The sequence below is a fragment of the Anser anser genome, assembly GCF_964211835.1.
Source record: "Anser anser genome assembly, chromosome: 10".
Lineage (NCBI taxonomy): Eukaryota > Metazoa > Chordata > Aves > Anseriformes > Anatidae > Anser > Anser anser.
Window position 1 is genome coordinate 3,240,561 of NC_139730.1, and position 12,054 is coordinate 3,252,614.

A 12,054-nucleotide genomic window follows, 5' to 3' on the forward strand; every position below is an offset into this window, starting at 1 on the left:
CTTTTTAGCACAACCTGGAATTTAGCTTTTTTAAAACCGGTTTTGATGGACGAAAAGAATCAGATTTTGTTATCAGAAGAACCTGCACTACATCACGCTCAGACGAAGGGAACTGAGTAACGCGTATTTAATAAGAGCTCCCCTTACGAACACAGCCCTTCGCCCCCAGAGCAGCTGTGGCTCCCGCTAGGCGGCAGGGACAGGTCACAGTAAGAGGTGCACAGACAGGAGGAAAGCTTAACCAGGGGCTGTCACGCCTTTTTTTTTTTTTATTTTATAGACCAAGTGTGTGCTTGTTCTGCTTCACAAACGCCCCGCAAGCCCCCTGTGAAGCCCCCGTCGCCCCTGAGGGCCCATAATGGCGGCTCCCCCCTCACCGCCTATCAGCCAATCCGCGGCCCTCCATGGCGCCACGTGACCCTCTCCCCCCCCCCTCCCCCGGCGGTGTCCCCCTAGCAACGGCTCCACTTCTTCCGCCTCGGCAGCGATGGCGGCGGCCCCGCCCGAGCGGCCGTCACGTGACCGGCGCGGAAGCGGCACCCGGAAGTGGCGGCGGGCGGCGGGGCCGCGCTCGGCGGCGGCGGCGGAGGAGGAGGAGGAGGAGGGGAGGAAGGCTCCGCTCCCGCCACCCCCACCCCCACCGGGCCGGTGAGGGCTCTGTCAAGGGCTGGGGGCTGCGGGGGGTCCCCGTCCGCTGGGGCCGGGAGCGGGGAGCGGGGCTGACCCGGTGGGAGCTCCCCGGGAGGGCGGCGAGGGTCTGGGCCGGGCCGGGAGCGGCCCTGCCTGACGGGGCTGCTGTTACCCGTTAGGGCCCGCCGGGACGTTTGGTTTGGCCGGGGTTGTAGGGGACGGGTCGCGAGGCTGGTCTGGGGGGGGGGGGGGGGGGGAGGTTACGTTTTGGGGTGAGTTAGGGTTTTTTTTGGTTTTTTTTTGAGTTATATTTTGGGTTGAGGTGCCTTTTTCTGCCCTGTTTCCCCTTTCTTGCCTGTGGTTCAGCTCCTCTATAGCTGGAGGAGCCCCCGGCCCGTGCTGACACACGGTCACGAACCCGCCGCCGCGATTCTGTGTCAAGGGGGAAAAAAATGTTTCAGTCCCAGGTCGCGGCCTGCAGCAAACGTCGCTTCAGCGAAAGCTCCCGTAGCCAAATAAAAGCTCCCGTAGCCAAATAAAAGCTCCCGTAGCCAAATAAAAGCTGTTTGCTCTCCCCCTCAGAGGGGCAGAGCTCAGCAGCGGCAGCCGCTGAGGCACCCGTGTGAGAAAGGAGCCAAAATCCAGTCGGGTCCTGGTGGCTGGTGGGTTCCCCCGAGGCAGCAGGGACCCGGGGCACCCGGGTTTTGCCTTTTCGTTCTGCTTGGGGCCGGCCCGGTGCAGCGGCAGGGCAAAGTTCAGCTGGATCCTGCCTGGTCCTTCCCCAACCTAACGATGGCCTGAGAGCTGGGGAAGGCAGGAAGAGAGGCGACGGCAGTGGGCAGACGGTGCTGAGCACTCAGTGCCCCCAGTCGCTAGCAGGCAGCCCTTGTCTCCACGTCTGTTCTCAGGCTTTGCCGCATGCAGTTCCCCTCACCCTGACTTGTGTTTCCTGACCGTGCTCCGATTTAACGCTGGGATAGACCGCGCTGGTTTAAGGCACTTCGATCTGTTGTCGCTCCCCGTTGTGCTGAGCGGCTTTTTGAAAGCTAATTGATGCGTGGCTACGGAAAGGAATTACCAGGCTGAAGAGCTGCTTCCTTTCCGTAATGTCCAGCTGTCCCCCGTAGTCCAGGAGTGTGTGTTTGTGGGGCAAAAGGTGTTTTTGCCTCCGCTGTAGCGGAGGTAAATTTTTTACCTCCACCGTGCTGCCAGACTGTGACAAATAACAGAATAGTTGATGTAGGTACTGAAGCGAAGCCACGTAAAACTGAAACGAGGGCTGTGCAGCTGAATTTCCAAGCCCCAAAGCCCCTGTTAGGCACAAAAGGTGCGTCACCCAGCTCCACGTGGGATGTGCCCACTGTCGTGCATCTTAGGAGGCACTTTCTCTTCTAAAGTTCAGGTTTCCTCTATTTGGGAAGTGAAGACTGAAAGATGAAGAAGTTGAAAATAACTGTTAATGCAGCTGTAACCCCAAAAGTTAGCTAAACCCTACGCGCTGGCAGCTCTTCTGCAAGACGAAATGCATTTGAATGGCTTTCAGAACATTGAGCTCCTTTTTTTCGTCGAGACCTAAGAAACAAAACCTATCGATCTGTGTTTGGCAACCCCTAAAGTAAGGAGATCGAAAGTTGCTTTGTTTTGTTGCGCTCAGCGGGTGCGAGTGCACGCCAACAGCCTCCTGAGGCAAGTGGCTTTCAGGGCAGGGCTGTGAGGTCGGCAAGCTTCGGAGCTGTTTGATACCATCCGTTGTGTAAGCGCTGCCTTAAAAAGTTGAAGCTAGAAGTCATTTAAGTTGTTTACTACAATTTAATGGAGTATTAATGAGAAATTCTCACTATTTGCTGTCGTACCTTCCGACTCGGACGAGTATTTCAGAGTAAATGAGTGGATTTCTGTGTGGAGCTGATTCTGAGATTGGTTGGCCTTGTGTTAATCGGTGTGCCCCGAGGATATCGTTGTTCGTAATTCCCGACAAGAGTTGGCTCCTGCCTGGGTAGGTTTAAAACCTCGGGACTCGTGTAAAGCCTCGGTCAGCTGCTGTTCCCAACGCGCCTCGGGGTCGCTTGTCCTCAGGCTGAAGAGCACGGCCTCGACGCTCAGGCAGTAACTTCACGAAATAATTCGAGTCTAAACTGCTGACTGAATTCTATCAGACGTAAATTTGGATGCTTTATTAAGTTAAGCTCAAAGCAAAAATAGGCTCTAGCTTTTTAAGCCACTTGCAGCCTGCAACAGAAGTGCCTTCCTCCACAAGCGCTGCCCGGGAGAGCTCTGTTACAAAAGTGTCGTCATTTCCTAATTAGAGCGGTTCGGGGCAGCCTCCTGGGAGCACGGTTACGTGGTTTGTGATGAAAACCGAGGATAAGTGAAGTTGGTGCGAGTCGGGGGAGTGTAAGAAGCGATGAGAGCAGGCTCACCCTGCAAATACTGCGTGCGCGCGTGGCACAGCCTTGCGTGGTGCCGAAGGGAAACCCGCGTTCTCCGTTTTAAACATTGTCTTTCTTCCTTTCAGGCTGCCCTAAACTGAGGTTTTTCTAACCATCATGGGAGAGATTAAAGTCTCTCCCGACTATAACTGGTTCAGAAGCACGGTTCCTCTCAAAAAGGTACGTTCAGCTCCAAGCGGCTCGTGCACGGCACTCTGCTCTTGCTCTTGGGGGGAGGACTGAGTGGCCTGACTCCGGTTAATGCGGGACAGTTGTGCTGTGCTACCGACCTGGCTCGCCTAGCCAACTGTTGTCCCACGTGTCTCAGCAGTGCCTGGAAGCACGCTGTTAATTTTCACGTGCTTGGCGAGCCGGGGCGGCGGTGGCTGGCGTCCTGGTGCCAGCCGTGCTGGGGGCCGCGTTCACGGAGCCGCTGCGTGAGCTGCGCTGTAGCAAAGCGGCGCAGCCGGCCTGGCTCAACGCTGCCCTGCTGCCAGAGCCACCTCCGCAGCTCCTGCGCCTGGGCTTCAGGCTGCAGCAGAGCACCTGAAGGCAGCTTCTTGGCAGGCAGGGCCCCTCAGAGGAGGGGAAGACGCCTCAGCTGCAGTGGAAAAAGGCAAAGCTGCTGCTTCTTGTCCTTTGGATGGCTTCTGCTTAACCGTGCCGCCCGACCACTTTCCCCTCCCGCTCAGATTTCTCCGCTTCCTCTCACCAAGCTGCAGGAGAGCGCGTGGGGCGTGCAGCCCTTGAGCTTCTCCGTGCGTGCAAAGGGCACGGGGACCTGCAGTGCTGCGTAGCTCCTGGCCCTCGCTCTCTGCCGTCCCCCTGTAGATAAGGCTTGCCGAGGCTGTGGTTATTCAGTAACTGGCAGCGGCAGCCCGAGCCCAGCTGACTGCCGGCTGCTTCAGTTCCCCAGTGTGGAAGGTCTGGGCTGCGGGAAGGTGCTGGCAGCAGAGGTGAGAGCAGCACTCCCTCTTTCTGCAGCGAGTCGGTTGTGGTCGGGCCACCCCAGAGGGATCGTGTCCCCAGACCTAAGGAACAACGCTTAAACGTGCCTGGCATTATTTCCGCTGGGCGATACGTGGTTTTCTCTAATAAATTACCTTTATGGAAGGATTGCAGGATTTTTTGTTCAGGGCTTTTCATTCATTCTTGCCACCTAGGTGTTTCCTGTAAGAGAGATCTGCCTGCTCTCCCTAGGCTCTGCTTATCCATCTTCTTTCCATTCCTGGCCAGTGCTGGATCTGCCGGGCCCGTTTGTGCCACGCTGCCGCCCCCAGGCCGTGCCTGGCTGGGGCAGCAAGGCCTGGAGGCAGTGCTTCGGCGCTGGGATGTGCAGGTGCTCCACGACCACGCTCTGTGGGGTGCAGCGAACGAGAGGAACCGGAGGATGTGGTTGCAAAGGGTGCACGCTGCTGCTGCTCCCGTGGGGGCTGCGTGATGCCTGCAGCTCGCTGCCTTCGGCTGCTGCCGACTGCTCGGGGTTTCAGAAATGAGAGCGTGTGTGAGCCGAAGCGGCCGTTGGCGGGGCTCGTCTGACCTTCAGACTAGGGGATTCCTTCCCCTCTGAGTGATTCAGCCTACTCAAAAGTCAAGTGATGCCACAGTGATGAACGTGGGGTTTAGAGAAGGTAGGAATAAACTAGTTCTGGTTTCAGGGTGGAGGGGGAAAGTACATTGGCTTGCATTATCCTCCCAAAGGCTTAGGCAGAGCACGTGCACTACGGAGAACGACCAGCCATCGTCGCTGCCCGTCAGTGTGCTGCTGCCGGACTGAAGGAAGCAGAGCCAGAGCTGTTTGCTTGAAAACAGGTTAAGATGTTAGTCCTGAAAGCAGCAGAAACAGCACAGCTCCATTGCCCTTCCTGCTCTCGTCAGATATGGGAAGTACAGCACAGAAAATGATGTTCTTAAGTCAAGTCTTCCGCTCTGCCTCTGAGCCCCCGCTTGAGTTTGTGGCCCCCAAAGGCAGGCAGGTGCCACAGGGTGAGTCCTCACCTGGGCGTATGACGCTTCAGCTCGGATAAACATTCAACCTGAGGGTCATCCAGTAGTCCTTCTTGCAGGAAAATCGGAGTATTGCTTCAAATGAATGGTGTTTTTTTCAAATGCAGAAGTGGTTCTTTGTCACAGGGCGGCAAAGAGGGGATTTTTACAGGGCGGTAGGCAGCCTTGGGGTGAGAAGTGATGGCGAGGCCGTGATTTCCCCACAAGGCGGTGGGACTGGGGGCTCCTCCATGGAGGACGCCCAGAGCTGCCACCAGGAGCTGCAGCTGTGTAAGTGCTTGTTGTGGCCGATGTGCTGAGCCTAAAATGAAGGAGGGGAGCACAAATTCAGGTTGAATCAGGCTGGGTGCTGTACCAGCATATAGGAATATCCTCAAAATCCACCACTTGCTGTCTTACCTAAGTCCTACCTAAAAGTCATCAGCAGAGGACACCCTGGTTCTGCTAAACTCAAGGGAGGTTTTACCCCTCGTGTCAGTGAAATGCAGGTTTTACTCTTTTTTTTTTTTTTTAAACTGTAGGTGATCTTGATTGATAGACCTGAACAAGGAAATACAACCAAAAAACTAGGTCCTACCAAGTCAGCGTTTACCCACGCCGCTGTCTGTGCACGCAGCGCTTAGCGTTGTTTTTGTGTTGCAGTTAAACGACCCGGTACGTGGCTAGAAATCAAATAGAACAATTGTTTAAACCTCCTGGTTCGTTATCTGGGCTCGAGGAAAGAAACGTTGCCTCTGAGCCTCAGTTCCCGTGACGTGAACCAACTCTGTGATTTCAGGGGCTGTGCAAAGCGAGGTGTTGCTTCACCTCTGGAAACACTCCTGAAGACAAACAGCAACCTCGCGTGTTTCCAAAGTTACCAGAGAATAACAGCTGAGGACTGCGAGTTCTGGAGTTGTGTGCAAAGGGCTGGTTTGGGGAGGCTTCGGGAAGGCTTTTGTGCAAGTTTTTAAAACTATTTCAGTGGTCAGGGAGGCCCTGGTATGCAGTCTTTATTCTTTTTTTTTTTTTTTGGGAAGACTACAAAACAACAGTATCATGTGATTTCGTGCTTGTTCCCAGAGCCTGAAATACCGGCTTTATTGCAGGCAGCTTTGTTAATCAAGCAAATGGGATTTGCGAGACTGGTCTCTAACCCCCTGAGCGGCTTAACCGCTGCGACGGGGAAGCGAGTTGTGCTCGTGCGTCGCTGTTCACAAAGTGGCGAACTGGTGGCACAGAGGGGATGAACTCCCGCTGCGTGACGCAGGCTTCCCCCAGAGGTTTGTGCTCGTCGACGTGGTGCGAGCCGTGCGTTTTCGCAGGGCTGAGGAAGGTTGAACAGGCACGCTAAATATACAGAAGGGCTCGGTGGTAAACAGGCTGGGTAGCAATGGGGCAGGCCCCAGCATTGCTAGAAAAAGAAGACCTTGACCCGGTTCCTGTACTTCTGCAGACGATAATTGTGCTAGGACTCGCTGCTCCTGGCGTGTGGCGGGCCCTGTACGAGCAGCTCGTGTGCGGGTAACCTGCCGCAGCCAGCTGCGTGTCCCAGGGGCTCCAGACACCCCCGAGGTGCTCCCGTTTCTTCCCAGGTCAGCTCGGCAGAGCTGCTTCGGAGTCGCGTGGCCGTCTCCGGCAGCGGGATGTAACTGTTTCAGAGCAGTGATCCGCAGGGCTAGCTGCTTAATTCAGTAGACTTGCACAGATCCAGACCTGTAATTCTTTTGCCCGGTGTCTGCAGGTGTCAGTGGTTAAAAAGCTGCCCCTGCAGCAGCGCTGGCTCTCCCAGCCTGCGGCTGTTGTGCTCAGTCCTGAGAACCGACCTCCCGGCTCTCTCTGCTGGGCTGTGGCACAGTCTCTCCCCTGCCAAGCGCATTTTTCTGCCTGCGGAATGATGTATGAACTTGATCCTTTGGGGCACGGCCTTGCTGTTCCCATGACTTATCTGTGCACGTTTCCAGATCAAGACGTACCTTTCCAAACCGTTCCAAAGTGCAGATAGCCGCTCCTCCTCAGAAAGGAGGAGATTTATTTTTTTTTTCCAGTGTAAATTCTGACCTGCAGTCAATCGCTGTCAGACCAACACAGCTCACTGCTTGCAGCACGTGTGTTATATTCCAGTTGTCTGCAGAGGGGCGCACCCCATGAGATGCCACGGATCGGCACAGCGTGGTGTTAGCCGCCCAGCTTATGTCCAGGCACACAAAGGGTTTGGTGTGACAGTGCTTGGTCACAGTTCTGCCTCCAGCTGCATCCACGCAAGCATTGTAATTGTTGGTAGTGAATAGCCTTGGAGAAGAAAGCTGTTTTGATGAGGAATAAAAGAGTCTTGTTCCAAAGAGTCTTGAGTAATACAATATTTACTGGGTGACAGATTTTCGTAGAAGCAGCTCTGGAAGTTGGTTGAAGAAACTCCTTTCAGCCTTGTGTTTTTTCCTCTCTCCCTCCAGATAATAGTAGACGACGATGACAGTAAAGTCTGGTCGCTGTACGATGCGGGACCCAGGAGCATTCGGTGCCCTCTCATCTTTCTTCCTCCCGTGAGCGGAACTGCAGATGTGTTTTTCCAGCAGATTTTGGCACTGACTGGATGGGGTTACAGAGTTATCGCTGTGAGTATTGGCAGTCCTCTGTCAGAAGTCAGTATAGTTTTGTGTGTTGATGTAACTGGAGGTTGGATAATGAATATCAACTTAGTTTTGACAGGAGAATCCCCCCAAAAAATATGATGCTAGGTTGTAGTCCAGAATATGTAGCTTGCAGATCGAGGCTAAAATCTGCTGTATGTTCACAGAACCATTTATCCAAAGCTTGTGCATACACATTACTAAATTCTCGGTCTGATCTTTACCTTGTGTGCCATGGACAAGAGTCATCTTTGCCTCCAGCTGGATCTTTGTTAGCCATGAGACAAGTGCGTGGGTTAGTTCAGGGCTTCTGTGTTTGCCTTAGGGGTGATTAATAACCTGCTTCTCGGCCTGAATAGCTGCAAATGCGAAATCACTCCTTAAAATCCCAACAGCCCACTCTTTTGTGGCTTCTCTTCAGCTCCAAAGCTGAACTGAAACAATGGGTTTGTACAATAATTTTTCTGCTAAGTGGTATGTCTCTGCTGCTGTATCTCCTGCAGCAATTAGCAGTGTCTGTATCTGCCAACTTTCCATGCCACAAAATCACTGAAAAACCATTCTGGTATCTTTTCCCTTTTCCCCTTGATTACAGAATGAAGCGAAGCTGTGCTTTCCCCTCTGAACTTGCTCTGCCAAACTTTCTGTTGTGTGTTTTTGTCCGAATGAGGGGTAGTTCTTCTGGCCATAGGGACCTTGCCGAGGAGCTTGAACCTCATTGCACAAGACAGGTTGCTCTCTTCAAACCTTTAATGTGAGAATTGGTGCAAGTTTCAAGCAGACAGCTGATGGATACTGACCGGAGACGGGCTTGTTCTGACTTTGTGCTGTTTTAGTTGCAGTATCCAGTGTACTGGGATCACCTTGAGTTCTGTGATGGATTCAGAAAACTGTTAGACCACCTTCAGCTGGATAAAGTGAGTGCCTGGAGATGGAGAAATGGATGTGTAGTTGCCATAAAAACCTAACGTTCAGAAGTCTCATTTAAGAGCAAATGTATAGCATATGATGCGAAACCAGCCTATAAATAGGCTGTGGGGCAAGTTTGCTTTTCAAACTAGTTTATTTTTAAAGGTCAACACCCTTGAAAATTTTGTCTATATTCACTTCTGTTGTAGGCCTATTAAACTGTATTGCTTAACTTCAGTTTTTCATGAGACCCCGTTTAAGTTATCTTTCATAACTCATGTTGTACAGAATACCCCAATAAAATACCTTGGATTGGAAGAACTACTGAAGACAAAGTGAAATGTTCACTTTTTACTTAAGCGTGATAAGCGCACAGAAATTTGAGCTGTGGTCTGGAAACACTTCCTTTTTTCAGTGTTTATCATATCCTATAAATTACAGAACCTATATAGAAGAGGTTTTTTTTCCTTTAAAAAATTAGTTGTGAGGAAAAATAAAACTTGAATGACTTATTTTTCGTGACAAAATAACATGCTTAAGGGTCATTTTTCACAAATGTAACATTTGTTTTTGTTTTTCTAATTGAATTAGGTTCACCTTTTTGGAGCTTCTCTGGGAGGCTTTTTGGCTCAAAAATTTGCAGAGTACACACACAAATCTCCCAGAGTTCACTCCCTGATCCTGTGCAATTCCTTTAGTGACACTTCCATCTTCAACCAGACGTGGACAGCAAACAGGTACGGAAGACTGAGGCAATGAGATTGGTGGCATTAATGCTTTTTGTGATGAAATGTCACGCTGATCTTGTTGGACATGTTTCTGACCTGTTTCCAGCCTGCATGGCTAGTGGCAAGAGAAGTGAGGGGTGGAATAGTGCGACTTTTAAAGTCACACCACAAAAGAAGTAGAAACTTTCACAAATGGGAGTGTGGAATTTGACAGATAAGTCTTATATGTATCTTTCCTGTGATCATTTGAGAACATGTGGTCAGATTAAAAAAAATCTGCCTGATCTCTAGCAAAAACCTTCAGAGTAACGAAAATATTATTCGCCATGTTTAAAATACAGTCTTCCAGTGCAAGATTAGCAGCTTTCCAGAGCATTTCAAGCACCTAGCTGCAAGGTTTTCCATCTCTGTGCTCTCAAAGCTTCTTTACAATTTCATTTGAAATTCAAGCACAAAGTCTGTGCAAGGAGAGGGAGCGCTTACAACAAAGCATCTTAATTCTGGAGTCTTGGGTGCTTGAAGATTGCATCTTTTTTCTGTTTTAGCTTTTGGCTGATGCCTGCTTTTATGCTGAAAAAAATTGTCCTTGGGAATTTTGCCTCTGGTCCCGTAGATCCTGAAATGGCTGATGGGATTGATTTCATGGTGGACAGGGTAGGTGTCTGCGTACTTCAATGGCTGTGGTGTCGATCTCGGAAAGATTCGCTTAGCAGACAGTGGAGGTTGTACAGATTGCTGCTGCTTCTGTCACTTACCCAGAAGTGAGCAGTCAGGGACGGATCCTTAGCAGGCGTTGGCTGTCACAGCCTTGCAATTTAACTGGCAGTGTGACCGTCTCCCTTACCATCCTGTTTGTGTAGATTGGAAGAGAGGAGTTTAAGAAACAGATGGAAAAGGGAAAATGTGCTGGGATATATCTGTAGGCTATGTTGTGGAGGCAGGAGCAACTAACTAAACATGTTTTAAGCATTTGTCTCAGGCAGCAAGATATTAAATTGTAACTATAACTTCCACCTGAAGAGCAGTCCTGTTTCCCTTAGAACTAAGGAGCTGACTTCTCTTTGGCTCTGGTATTACTGTTGCATTAACTTCCTGCACTGAAGTACCTTGTTAACCAATATTTATCTCTACTGAAAGCTGGAGAGTCTGGGCCAGAGTGAGCTTGCTTCAAGACTTACCCTCAACTGCCAGAACTCCTACGTAGAACCTCATAAAATTCGAGATGTCCCTGTAACTATTATGGATGTAAGTTTATCTCAGTTTAATCTTTTCTTTAATGCTGTTTCCTCCTCTTGGAAGGTGGGGCGTGGTTATTGTGTTAGCAACTTAATAAATATTTGCAGCATCTAATTATGTACTTAGGTAAACCTGCTGCTGACTGGACAACAGTGATGTTCGTGTTAAATTATTGGATGTTCTGTGCAATAACACAGCCACGTTTACATATCAGTGTTAGCTTTCTAGTTGTTAGTACCTAACTTGTTTGCTTGTTTTCTGTTTCATTAAAACTATCCTGGATAAGTTGACGGTTCCTTCTAGGAGCAGGGTATATCCAGTCTGATGGAATGAGCAAAATCTGACTAGATTCGGAATTAACTGTTGTGACTTGTTACGTAGGTGTTTGACCAGAGCGCACTTTCGACTGAAGCAAAAGAAGAAATGTATAAGCTTTATCCTAATGCCAGAAGAGCTCATCTCAAAACAGGAGGCAATTTCCCATATCTCTGCAGGAGTGCTGAGGTCAACCTATATATTCAAGTAAGTGCCTGCATTCAAACCCAGTTTACCAGCATGTATAGCTGGAACAGCAGTAGGAAACTTTTCTGTGCTTGCTTTTATTTCTTAACCTGCCTGAGCTCTGTTCACTCTTATCTCCCAGATCGCTGATGCTGAGAGCAGCCACATTCATCAAGGGCTGGCTTTGGGGGCTTGGCTGCTGCCTATTTCCTTTATCCTCTGTCTGAACTCTTGTACTCCAGTCCCTGATTACATTCTCACAGAAAAGTTACTCAGAAGGAATGTTTCTCTTACCACAGTTACGCTTCTACACCGGTTTCAGTGTTATTTTCTGTGTCTTACAGATCCACTTACTGCAGTTCCGTGGTACCCGTTATGCAGCCATCGATCCCTCAATGGTCAGCGCAGAAGAACTGGAAGTCCAAAAGATCAGTCTTCATAACAGCAGCGAGCAAGAAGAAGAGTAGGTTTCTGACTGCCAGTGAAAATGAGGAATCAGGTTTGGTGGTCTTCCTGTGTACAATCATCTGTTCCCACTCTGCCTTTTTTCTTGTGTTAGCCGATTATCACTGTGTGATTCCAACAGGATCAATAGTCAGTGAGTTACCCGCGGACAACAAACCTTCAACAATGTAATGGAACATCTGTTTAATTTTAAGTCTTTGAATTCAAGAAAGTATCTCTGAAGGCTGCAGTTTTAAAAACAAAGACATTTTTGCTACCAAAGTCTTCACTGTCATGTTCTTGAACAGAACAGTATTTCTTTTTATATTTTCACTCAATTGTATATATTGCCACATGCAGGTTGTGTACTTATAAGCTGACATATTTTTGTTGAGTATTTGGTTTAAAAGATGTTAAAGTGCCAATGTTGCCATCACTTATTTGCTTTATATGTTGTGTTGCAAGTTAGTTTATTTCTATTTGAAATAAATTTTTAACTTTCTTGCTAGCTGTTTAAAAATGGTTTTCAATAAAACTTCAAGTTCAGCAAGTGCCTCTTCT

At 49.8% G+C, this 12,054-nt stretch overlaps 1 protein-coding gene across 1 annotated transcript; it reads left to right on the forward strand.

The window, feature by feature from the left end:
• The first annotated feature begins 480 nt into the window (after positions 1-480).
• Positions 481-12,039, forward strand: SPG21 (SPG21 abhydrolase domain containing, maspardin). Its single transcript, XM_083849590.1, has 9 exons — positions 481-648; positions 3,146-3,239; positions 7,499-7,660; positions 8,512-8,592; positions 9,176-9,321; positions 9,858-9,966; positions 10,450-10,557; positions 10,930-11,070; positions 11,394-12,039. The coding sequence occupies exons 2-9, from the start codon at positions 3,177-3,179 to the stop codon at positions 11,514-11,516; spliced, it is 933 nt and encodes a 310-aa protein (XP_083705716.1). The 5' UTR covers positions 481-648; positions 3,146-3,176; the 3' UTR covers positions 11,517-12,039.
• The last annotated feature ends 15 nt before the right edge of the window (positions 12,040-12,054 follow it).